This window comes from Tachyglossus aculeatus, chromosome 14 (genome assembly GCF_015852505.1).
Source record: "Tachyglossus aculeatus isolate mTacAcu1 chromosome 14, mTacAcu1.pri, whole genome shotgun sequence".
NCBI classification, from domain to species: domain Eukaryota; kingdom Metazoa; phylum Chordata; class Mammalia; order Monotremata; family Tachyglossidae; genus Tachyglossus; species Tachyglossus aculeatus.
Genome location: NC_052079.1, coordinates 56,799,495 through 56,812,455, shown reverse-complemented (window position 1 = coordinate 56,812,455; position 12,961 = coordinate 56,799,495). Strand labels below are relative to the sequence as shown.

General features: G+C 46.2%; 1 protein-coding gene across 3 annotated transcripts in view; it reads left to right on the top strand.

Moving 5' to 3' along the window:
- TBC1D22A (TBC1 domain family member 22A) overlaps positions 1-12,961 on the top strand; it is a 255,224-nt gene that overhangs the window by 58,059 nt on the left and 184,204 nt on the right. For all 3 annotated transcript variants that reach the window (XM_038756460.1, XM_038756459.1, XM_038756461.1), the window contains exon 7: positions 3,903-3,965. In XM_038756460.1, the coding sequence (XP_038612388.1) occupies positions 3,903-3,965 (63 nt within the window). The remainder of the gene's footprint in view (positions 1-3,902; positions 3,966-12,961) is intronic.

Here is a 12,961-nt window from a genome sequence, read left to right as displayed (position 1 = left end):
GTCCGTCCATCAGTTCATTATTGGGATTAATAGGCGGTAGACACAGCTAGGGTTCCCCGAATAAAGCGGACAGATCATCATCATCAATCGTATTTATTAAGTGCTTACTGTGTGCAGAGCACTGTATTTAGCGCTTGGGAAGTACAAATTGGCAACATATAGAGCCAGTCCCGACCCAACAGTGGGCTCACAGTCTAAAAGAGACAGATGGCGGGCACAGCCGCAAAAAGACGGAACTTAAAATTCAGAACGCATCTGGGGCGTCGGCGGGTGGCTCCGTATACGATTTAGAATTTATTTAGAATGGCACATCATAGATTATCTTTAAGCAGTTGAATTCACAGCGCCTTTCGTGCAGCTTGGCGCGCTTCGGTTTCCGGACGATCGTATTCATGGAAAATACATTTATACAGCCTCCGGCTCTCGGGACAGACGGGGTCTCGGCCCTCGCCGCTTAAAGCGAGGCTGTTAAATAGCTAAGGTCATCATCATCATCATCATCAATCATATTTATTGAGCGCTTACTATGTGCAGAGCACTGTACTAAGCGCTTGGGAAGTACAAATTGGCAACATATAGAGACAGTCCCTACACAACAGTGGGCTCACAGTCTAAAAGGGGAAGACAGAGAACAAAACCAAACGTACTAACAAAATAAAATAAATAGATAGGGATGTTCTCCGCCTCCGTGCCGCAGGACGGTCTCCCCCCCCCGACGATTCCGTGGCGAGAATCCTGCTCGGACGGAACCGAGGAAACATCCGCCGCATCGAGCCGGGTCGGCTCCACCCTCGCCTTCCCCCGCCAGCCCCCGAACTGCAGAGAAATCGATGAATTAAAAAAAGAAATGTGAATGCCCTTTCCTCTCCATCCCAACCGCTACCCTGCTCATTCAAGCTCTCATCCTATCCCGTCTGTACTACTGCACCAGCCTTCTCTCTGATCTCCCATCCTCCTGTCTCTCCCCACTTCAATCCATACTTCACGCTGCTGCCCGGATTATCTTTGTCCAGAAACGCTCTGGGCATGTTACTCCCCTCCTCAAAAATCTCCAGTGGCTACCAATCAATCTGCGCATCAGGCAGAAACTCCTCACCCTGGGCTTCAAGGCTGCCCATCCCCTCGCCCCCTCCTACCTCCCGTCCCTTCTCTCCTTGTCCAGCCCAGCCCGCACCCTCCGCTCCTCCACCGCTAATCTCCTCACCGTACCTCGTTCTCGCCTGTCCCGCCATCGACCCCCGGCCCACGTCATCCCCCAGGCCTGGAATGCCCCCAATCCCTCTGCCCACCCGCCAAGCTAGCTCTCTTCCTCCCTTCAAGGCCCTACTGAGAGCTCACCTCCTCCAGGAGGCCTTCCCAGACTGAGCCCCTTCCTTCCTCTCCCCCTCGTCCCCCTCTCCATCCCCCCACCCCGTCTTACCTCCTTCCCTTCCCCACAGCACCTGTATATATGTATATATGTTTGTACATATTTATTTCTAGTCTGTGAGCCTGTTGTTGGGTAGGGACCGTTTAGAGTAATCAATCAATCAATCAATCGTATTTATTGAGCGCTAACTGTGTGCAGAGCACTGTACTGAGCGCTTGGGAAGTACAAGTCGGCAACATAGAGAGACGGCCCCTACGCAACAGCGGACTAACAGTCTAGAAGGGGGAGACAGACAACAAAACAAAGCATATTAACAAAATAAAATCAATAGAATAATAAATGTATACAAGTAAAACAGACCCTCCTCCCCCTCTCACCTTACCTCCTTCCCTTCCCCACAGCACCTGTATATATGTATAGATGTTTGTATATATTTATTGCTCTATTTTACTCGTACATATCTATTCTATTTATTTTATTTTGTTAATATGTTTGGTTTTGTTCTGTCTCCCCCATCTAGACTGTGAGCCCACTGTTGGGTAGGGGCTGTCTCTATAGATTGCCAACTTGGACTTCCCAAGTGCTTAGTACAGTGCTCTGCACACAGTAAGCGCTCAAGAAATACGATTGATTGATTGACCGTTTCTATATGTTGCCGATTTGTACTTCCCAAGCGCTTAGTCCAGTGCTCTGCACACAGTAAGCGCTCAATAAATACGATTGAATGAATGAATGAATTACCCTATTGATTTATTTTACTTGTACATATTTATTCTATTTTATTTTGTTAATATGTTTTGTTTTGTTGTCCATCTCACCCTTCTAGGCTGTGAGCCCGCTGTTGGGTAGGGACCTTCTCCATATGTTGCCAACTTGTACTTCCCAAGCGCTTAGTCCAGTGCTCTGCACACAGTAAGCGCTCAATAAATACGATGGAATGAATGAATGAATGAATCCCGGCTCTGCCACTGTTTGCTGTGTGTCCTCTGGCAAGTCCCCTCACATCTCTGGGCCTCAGTTCCCTCATCTGTAAAATGGGGATTGAGACTGTGAGCCCCACATGGGGCAGGGACTGCGTCCACCTGGATTTGCTTGTGTCCACCCCCGCGCTTAGTACAGTGCCTGGCATATAGCAAGTGCTTAAGAAACACCATCATTATTACTACGCAGTCTTCTAGAGTGTGAGCCCACTGTTGGGTCAGGACCGTCTCTATATGTTGCCAACGTGGACTTTCCAAGCGCTTAGTACAGTGCTCTGCACACAGTAAGCGCTCAATAAATACGATTGAATGAATGAATACTACAGTCTAGACGGGCAGAGTTCCTCCTCCTTAGACTGTGAGCCTCACCTGGGACAGGGACTGTGTCCTTTCCGATCTCATTTTATACAGGGAATGCACCTGTTTATTGTTATATTGTACTCTCCCTAGCGCTTAGTACAGTGCTCATAGTAAACACCTAATAAATGCGACTGACTGACGATCTATGCCAGCACTTAGAACAGTGCTGGACGCATAGTAAATGCTTAAAAAATACCATTAAAATCCCCCACCAAAACAAAAAGGCACCGTCCAACTGAAAGCTCCTTCGCTATTGATAATCCTCAGTTGCTGTCCGTGTTGGAGGCTAAAAAAAAATCAATGTTTACTAATTGCTATGGATTATGTTACTAAACAGCCCAAGGCCGACTCCTGCTAATCAAGCGGCAACTAATATAAAGTGGCTAAAGTGTCAGGCAAGTTTTTCACCTGCGAACTTCGCTCTAATAAGGAAAACAGGGAAAGGAAACTCATACGTACAGTGATGGAGGTTTTCGAATTATTTTGCCACGCCGAGCCGAATCAAATGGAAGTGAGGGTGAAGCCCAAGACTGTAGTAGGAGGACTTTTAACCGGAGAGCAGAGGGAAAATGAAAGTATTTTCAGTATTTTCAGTATTTTCAGGCCTTCCCAGACTGAGCCCCTTCCTTCCTCTCCCCCTCGTCCCCCTCTCCATGCCCCCCATCTTACCTCCTTCCCTTCCCCACAGCACCTGTATATATATATATATATGTTTGTCCATATTTATTACTCTATTTATCATGTACATATCTATTCTATTTATTTTATTTTGTTAGTATGTTTGGTTTTGTTGTCTGTCTCCCCCTTCTAGACTGTGAGCCCGCTGTTGGGTAGGGACTGTCTCTATGTGTTGCCGACTTGGACTTCCCAAGCACTTAGTACAGTGCTCTGCACACAGTAAGCGCTCAATAAATACGATTGATGATGATGATGATGATGATGATGACCTCCGACTCCCAACCCCGGGCTCTTTCCACCGGGCCACGCTGCTACTCCATGTGGGACAGGGACCGCGTCCGGCCCCATTAACTTGTCTCTACCCCAGCACTTAGTACAGCGCTCGACACACAGAAGGCCATTCACAAATACCATACAAAAAAAGAGAATCAAAGATGGTCAATTTTATACTACAGGACTTTGGTGACTTTGGCTCACCCCTCTAAAGCGGGTTTATTTTTCTTCCGGATCTTTAGATTCACATAGACATCCCACGCATGAGCCCCGAAGCACTGATTCTTCAGGCGAAAGTCACCGAGGTAAGAGTGTCGCCGTTTATTGTTGTATCGTGCTCTCCCAGGCTCTCAGTACAGTGCTCTGCGCACAGTTAGCGCTCGATAAATACAGATGTAGGACTGAATAAGTGAATTTTCCCAAGGGACTCGCCTCCATTTACCCAGTGAACATTTCAGAGAGGTGATGATGATGATGGCATTTATTAAGCGCTGACTATGTGCAGAGCACTGTTCTAAGCGCTGGGGAGGTTACAAGGTGATCAGGTTGTCCTCCAGGGGGTCCACAGTCTTAATCCCCATTTTACAGATGAGGTAACTGAGGGACAGAGAAGTGAAGTGACGTGCCCAAAGTCACACAGCTGACAAGTGGTGGAGGTGGGATTTGAACCCATGACCTCTGACTCCAAAGCCCAGGCTCTTTACACTGAGCCACGCTGCTTCTCTAGGTTTTATGACTGATTTTACTGATATTACTGATTACTAGGTTTTATTGCTTATCAGGTTTTATTACTGATGTTGTTATTTATTTATCTTGTACATATCTATTCTATTTATTTTATTTTGTTAGTGTGTTTGGTTTTGTTGTCTGTCTCCCCCTTCTAGACTGTGAGCCCGCTGTTGGGTAGGGACTGTCTCTGTGTGTTGCCGACTTGTACTTCCCAAGCGCTTAGTACAGTGCTCTGCACACAGTAAGCGCTCAATAAATACGATTGATTGATTGATTCACTAGACTAGTTCTAGACCGTGAGCCCGTTGTGGGCAGGGACTGTCTCTATTTGTTGCTGAATTGCGCTTTCCAAGCGCCAAGTACAGTGCTTTGCACACAGTAAGGGCTCAGTCAATACGATCGAATGAATGAATCCACTGGGAGTAATAATAATGATAATAATGACGGCATTTGTTAAGCGCTTACTATGTGCGAAGCACTGTTCTAAGCGCTGGGGGGATACAATGGGATCAAGTTGTCCCACGTGGGGCTCACAGTCTTCATCCTCATTTTACAGGTGAGGTAACTGAGGCTCAGAGAAGTTGAGTGGCTTGCCCAAGGTCACACAGCAGACATGTGGCATTCGAACCCATGACCTCTGACTCCAAAGCCTGGGCTCTTTCCACTGAGCCGCGTTGTTTCTCAATATGTATTGAGTAGTATGTATTATGTCTCTTCAATTAAGGTAGCTTGGCCCAATTAAGTTTTGATATGCAGCATGAAATAATAAACAGCCTGACACATAGTAAGGGCTTGAAAAATACCATAAACCCCCCCAAAAAACCAAGTGATTAATGTGAGCAGAGCACTATTCTAAGTGTTTGGTAATTAATCAGTGGTATTTATTGAGCACTTTTGGGCAAAGCACTCTACTACTACTACTACTACTAGAGAAGCAGCGTGGCTTAGTGGAAAGAGCCCCTAAAGAGGGTGGTTCGTTAACCCGTTGAATTTCGGTGGCTTTGATTCTTCGAACTCCAGCTGACTGCAAACATCTCCCCAAACCCCAGAGAAGAGCATCTAGGCGTTTCAGTCAGTAAAATGGGCAGCAGTACGGCCTGGTTGGTGGAAGACGGGGGCTGGAAGTTAGAAGGACCTGGGTTCTAGTCCCGCCACCCGTCTGCCATGTGACCAGGGGCAAGTCATTTCATTTCTCTGGGCCTTCGTTCCCTCATCTGGAAAATGGGGATTAAGAGTGTGAGCCCCATGAGGGGCAGGGACTGTGTCCAACCTGATTACTGTGTATCTACCCCTGCTTTTAGAGCAGTGCCTGACACATAGTAAGTGCTTGAAAAATACCATACCCACCCCCCTCCCCCCAAAAAACCAAGTGATTAATGTGAGCAGAGCACTATTCTAAACGTTTGGTAATTAATCAGTGGTATTTATTGAGCACTTTTGGGCAAAGCACTCTACTACTACTACTAGAGAAGCAGCGTGGCTTAGTGGAAAGAGCCCCTAAAGAGGGTGGTTCGTTAACCCGTTGAATTTCGGTGGCTTTGATTCTTCCAACTCCAGCTGACTACAGACATCTCCTCAAATCCCAGAAAAGACCATCTAGGTGTTTCAGTCAGTAAAATGGGCAGCAGTACGGCCTGGTTGGTGGAAGACGGGGGCTGGAAGTCAGAAGGACCTGGGTTCTAGTCCCGCCACCCGTCTGCTGAATGACTGACTACCTAGTAAGCGCTTTAGGAGGCCCTCCCAGACTGAGCCCCTTCCTTCCTCTCCCCTTCGTCCCCCTCTCCATCCCCCTCATCTTACCTCCTTTCCTTCCCCACAGCACCTGTATAGATGGATATATGTTTTGTACATATTTATTACTCTATTTACTTATTTATTTTACTTGTACATATCTATTTATTTTATTTTGTTAGTATGTTTGGTTTTGTCCTCTGTCTCCCCCTTTTAGACTGTGAGCCCACTGTTGGGTAGGGACTGTCTCTATATGTTGCCAACTTGGACTTCCCAAGCGCTTAGTACAGTGCTCTGCACACAGTAAGCGCTCAATAAATACGATTGATTGATTGCTGTGTGACCAGGGGCAAGTCATTTCATTTCTCTGGGCCTTCGTTCCCTCATCTGGAAAATGGGGATTAAGAGTGTGAGCCCCATGAGGGGCAGGGACTTTGTCCAACCTGATTCCTGTGTATCTACCCCTGCTCTTAGAGCAGTGCCTGACACATAGTAAGTGCTTGAAAAATACCATACCCCCCCCCCTCCAAAAAAAAACAAGTGATTAATGTGAGCAGAGCACTATTTTAAACGTTTGGTAATTAATCAGTGGTATTTATTGAGCACTTTTGGGCAAAGCACTCTACTACTACTACTACTACTAGAGAAGCAGCGTGGCTTAGTGGAAAGAACCACTAAAGAGGGTGGTTCGTTAACCCATTGAATTTCAGTGGCTTTGATTCTTCCAACTCCAGCTGACTACAAACATCTCCCCAAATCCCAGAAAAGACCATCTAGGCATTTCAGTCAGTAAAATGGGCAGCAGTACGACCTGGTTGGTGGAAGACGGGGGCTGGAAGTCAGAAGGACCTGGGTTCTAGTCCCGCCACCCTTCTGCTGAATGACTGAATACCTAGTAAGCGCTTTAGGAGGCCTTCCCAGACTGAGCCCCTTCCTTCCTCTCCCCGCTCTCCATCCCCCTCATCTTACCTCCTTCCCTTCCCCACAGCACCTGTATATATGTATATATGTTTGTACATATTTTTTTACTCTATTTATTTATTTATATATTTTATTTGTACATATCTATTCTATTTATTTTATTTTGTTAGTATGTTTGGTTTTGTTCTCTGTCTCCCCCTTTTAGACTGTGAGCCCACTGTTGGGTGGGGACTGTCTCTATATGTTGCCAACTTGTACTTCCCACTTGTACTGTACTAAGCAGGCGCTTTGTACAGTGCTAAGCGCTTAGTACAGTACTCTGCACTTGGTAAGTGCTCAATAAATACGATTGATTGATTTCCAAGCGCTTAGTAAGCACTTTTAGACTGTGAGCCCACTCTTTTAGACTGTGAGCCCACTGTTGGGTAGGGACTGTCTCTAGATGTGGCCAACTTGGACTTCCCAAGCGCTTAGTCCAGTGCTGTGCACACAGTAAGCGCTCAATAAATGCGATTGATTGATTGCTGTGTGACCAGGGGCAAGTCATTTCATTTCTCTGGGCCTTCGTTCCCTCATCTGGAAAATGGGGATTAAGAGTGTGAGCCCCATGAGGGGCAGGGACTGTGTCCAACCTGATTACTGTGTATCTACCCCTGCTCTTAGAGCAGTGCCTGACACATAGTAAGTGCTTGAAAAATACCATAACCATCCCCCCCCCCAAAAAAAAAGTGATTAATGTGAGCAGAGCACTATTCTAAACGTTTGGTAATTAATCAGTGGTATTTATTGAGCACTATTGGGCAAAGCACTCTACTACTACTACTACTACTACTACTACTACTACTACTACTACTACTAGAGAAGCAGCGTGGCTTAGTGGAAAGAGCCCGAGCTTGGGTGTCAGGGGCCACGGGTTCTAATCCTGGCTCCACCACTTGTCAGCTGTGTGACTTTGGGCAAGTCACTTCACTTCTCTGGGCCTCAGTTACCTCAACTGGAAAATGGGGATGAAGACTGGGAGCCCCACGTGGGACAACCTGAATACTTTGTATATCCCCCCCCAGCGCTTAGAGCAGTGCTTGGCACATAGTAAGTGCTTAACAAATACCATAATTATTATTGTTACTAAACTGCAGGCTTGTGTGTTTGGTTTTGTTCTCTGTCTCCCCCTTTTAGACTGTGAGCCCACTGTTGGGTAGGGACTGTCTCTCTATGTTGCCAACTTGTACTTCCCAAGCGCTTAGTCCAGTGCTCTGCACACAGTAAGCGCTCAATAAATACGATTGATTGTGGGCAGAGAATGTGTCTGTTTATTGTTATATTGTCCCAAGCGCTTAGTACAGTGCTTTGCACGCAGTAAATACGTAGTAAATACGATTGAATGAATAATCAGGGTCATGCAGACGGGAGAGGGAGAAGAGGAAAAGGAGGCTTATGCAGGGAGGGCCTCTTGGAGGAGATGGGCCTTCAATAAGGTTTGGAAGGCGGGAAGAGTCATTGTCTGTGGGATCTGAGGTGGGAGGGGGTTCCAGGCCAGAGGCAGGACGTGGGCGAGACATTGGCAGCGAAATAGATCAATCAATCAATCAATCAATCGTATTTATTGAGCGCTTACTGTGTGCAGAGCACTGTACTAAGCGCTTGGGAAGTACAAGTTGGCAACCTATAGAGACGGTCCCTACCCAACAGCGGGCTCACAGTCTAAAAGGGGGGAATAGAGGAAAGTCTAATATAGGCGATGCGATGAAAATAAGGCTTTGAGGACCAACGAGTGTCCCACTGGGGCTCAATAGATCCAGAATATGGTGACTCATTTAGAAGCTGGCCTCCTCCTCCGATCTGTTATTATTATTGCCTGCATATATGGATATATGTTTGTACGTATTTATTACTCTATTTTATTTGTACATATTTGTTCCATTTATTTCATTCTGTGAATATGTTTTGTTTTGCTGTCTGTCTCCCCCTTCTAGACTGTGAGCCCGCTGTCGGGTAGGGACCGTCTCTATAGGTTGCCAACTTGGGCTTCTCAAGCGCTTAGTACAGTGCTCTGCACACAGTAAGCGCTCAATAAATACGATTGAATGAATAATAATAATACTTATCGTATTTGTTAAGCCAGATTTATTACTCTATCTTGTGCATATTTACTATCCTATTTATTTTATTTTGTTAATACATTTTATTTGCTTGTCTGTCTCCCCCTTCTAGACTGTGAGCCCGCTGTCGGGTAGGGACCGTCTCTAGATGTTGCCAACTTGGGCTTCTCAAGCGCTTAGTGCAGTGCTCTGCACACAGTAAGCGCTCAATAAATACGATTGAATGAACTTGGACTTCTCAAGCGCTTAGTACAGTGCTCTGCACACAGTAAGTGCTCAATAAATACGATCGAATGAATGAATGAATCATAATGGTGGTGTTCGTTAAACACTTTGTGGCTGTGCTGGGAGGGGGGCTTCCCGGTGCGTTGGGGGGGGGTCTCTCAGCCTCGGTCTCCCCAAGACCCAGCCCACCGGCCACTAGACCCAAATTCCTCTGCTTTTCAGTCAATCAACACTGTTTCTCTGACAATCAGCACAAGGAGCAATGTAGCCTAGTGGCTAGAGCCCGGCTTTGGGAGACAGACGGACTCGGGTTCTCATCCCGGGATCGCTTCCGGGCTTCCTCTGGGCAGAGCACTGTACTAAGCAAGCACTTGGGAGAGGACAATAAAGGCAATAGAATCCGTGCTCTCAAGGAGCTTGCATTCTAGCAGGGGAGATGGACGTTTAAATAAGTCACAATGCTCCTCATTCTCCCCAGCTAGAGTTTAGTAATAATAATAATGATGGTATTTTGTTAAGCGCTTACTATGTGCAAAGCACTGTTCTAAGCGCTGGGGAGGCTACACGGTGATGAGGTTGTCCCACCGGGGGCTCACAGTTTTAATCCTCATTTGACAGATGAGGGACCTGAGGCCCAGAGAAGTGAAGTGACTTGTCCAAAGTCACACATTTGACAGTTGGCGGAGCCGGGATTTGAACCCATGACCTCTGACCCCAAAGCCCGGGCTCTTTCCTGGGCTCTTTCTTTTAGACTGTGAGCCCACTGTTGGGTAGGGACTGTCTCTATGTGTTGCCAATTTGTACTTCCCAAGCGCTTAGTACAGTGCTCTGCACATAGTAAGCGCTCAATAAATACGATTGATTGATTTCCACCGAGCCACGCTGCTTCTCTAAGCCCCTTTAAGCCCCTCGTGGGCCGGACTCTTCTTGCTGTGGACTCTCCCAAGTGCCAAGTACCTACTAATAATTGTGGTATTTGTTCATTCATTCATTCTTTCAGTCGTATTTATTGAGCGCTTACTGTGTGCAGAGCACTGTACTAAGCGCTTGGGACGTACAAGTCGGCAACATCTAGAGACGGTCCCTACCCAACATCGGGCTCACAGCCTAGAAGGGGGAGACAGACAACAAAACAAAACAAGTAGACAGGTGTCAGTACCATCAGAATAAATAGAATTATAGCTATATGCACATTATTATATGTATATATGTTTGTACATATTTATCACTCTATTTATTTATTTATTTATTTTACTTGTACATATCTATTCTATTTTATTTTGTTAGTATGTTTGGTTTTGTTCTCTGTCTCCCTTTTAGACAGTGAGCCCACTGTTGGGTAGGGACTGTCTCTATATGTTGCCAATTTGTACTTCGCAAGCGCTTAGTACAGTGCTCTGCACATAGTGAGCGCTCAGTAAATACGATTGATGATGATGATGATGATTATTGTTAACAAAATAAATACAGTAATAAATATTTACAAAGTGCTGTGGGGAGGGGAAGGGGATATGGTGGAGGGAGGGGGGTGATGGGGAAGGGAGGAGTTCAGTGCTTAGTACAGTGCTCTGCACACAGTAAGTGCTCAATAAATACGATTGAATGAATGAATGAATGAATGACCATAGCACCTGGCACAAAGTAAGCGCTTAACAAATACCATCATTCTTATTGCAAGCAAATCGGGTTCGACACACTCCCTGTCCCACACGGGGCTCACAGGCTCAATCCCCATTTTCCAGATGAGGGAACCGAGGCCCAGAGAAGTGCAGCGACTTGCCCAAGGTCACACAGCAGACAAGTGGCAGAGCTGGGATTAGAACCCAGGACCTTCCGAATGCCAGGAGGCCTGGGCTCTATCCGCCGCACCGTGCCGCTTCCCAGCGCATTGCGTAGGCACTCAATAAATGTTATTGTTTGAATGAACCTTGTGGTGAAACAAGTGCATTTTGTTGGAACAGAGAGTTTTAGGAAGGGACTCTTTTTCTTCCACATTTAGGAATTCTAAAATTAATGAAATTCCCCCTCACGCCCTAGGCTGTGAGCTCATTGTGGGCGGGGAACGTGTCTACTACCAGCTCTGTTATATTGCAGTCTCCTAAATCATCAGTCGCATTTATTGAGCGCTTACTATGTGCAGAGCACTGTACTAAGCGCTTGGGAAGTACAAATTGGCAACATATAGAGACAGTCCCTACCCAACAGTGGGCTCACAGTCCTAAATGCTCAGTACAGTGCCCTGCACTCCACAAGCGCTCAGGAAATAGGACCGATTGATCGATCTTGTCCTGCAAAACCCGAAGAGCTTGAAGTGTAAATTTCCAAACCGACCCGAAATCATGACTTGTAAGAAGAGGACACTCTGTTATTAATTATGACATAAACATTAAATGGGTGGTCTCTTTATGGTTTTCAGTTGGTGTCTTGCACTTAAATGTGGATGCCATTGAGTTGATTTACTCCTGTTTTTTCCAGGTGCCGGAACAGTCATAAATTTTTGTTTTGGTCACATTTAACAGGTGCTATCACTCACAGGGAAAAGATTCTTTCTATAAAGCTGCAGACATTTGAGTGATAAAGATTTTTTTCCCCCTTTCCAAAAGCGCCCGTTTCCGCCAGGAGCCGACATCCATCCCGGAGTTATCCGCAGGGCGCATTTGTCATCGGGCCGTTCACCGGGACGCTAGCCCGCGCGGCTTTTGACGTTAAATAGTGCCTCCTGCTCTATCTGGGAGATTATGAGGGTGTCCATTGCGGGAAACAAAGCCCTTTTAGGACTCTTGAAGGGTTTATTCCCAAGGTGAATCACGGAAATCGATATACGCTCAAGTCATATTTTTCAAGTGGAAATCGGAAAAGAGATGGATAGGCAGGGTTTCTCCCTCCCCCGGAGGAGACGGGAGAAGCGGATTATTTTGGGCAGGAGCCGTTTAGGGAGCAGGTGATGGGCAAGTGCGTTCTGGGAGAAGTTTTCCGGTGGGCCCAGATTAATCAATCAATCAATCAGTTGTATTTATTGAGCGCTTACTGTGTGCAGAGCACTGCACTAAGCGCTTGGGAAGTCCAAGTTGGCAACATCTAGAGACGCTCCCTACCCAACAGTGGGCTCACAGTCTAGGAGGGGGAGACAGAGAACAAAACCAAACATATTAATAAAATAAATAGAATAGATATCATCATCATCATCATCAGTCGTATTTATTGAGCGCTTACTGTGTGCAGAGCACTGTACTAAGCGCTTGGGAAGAACAAATTGGCAACATACAGAGACAGTCCCTACCCAACAGTGGGCTCACAGGCTAAAAGGGGGAGACGGAGAACAAAACCAAACATATTAACAAAATAAAATCAATAGAATAGATATGTACAAGTAAAATAAATAAATAAATGGAGTAATAAATCTGTACAAACGTCTATACATATATACAGAGAAGCAGCGTGGCTCAGTGGAAAGAGCATGGGCTTTGGAGTCAGGGGTCAGGGGTTCGAATCCCGGCTCCACCACAAGTCTGCTGTGTGACCTTGGGCAAGTCACTTAACTTCTCTGAGCCTCAGTTCCCTCATCTGTAAAAATGGGGATTAAGACTGTGAGCCCC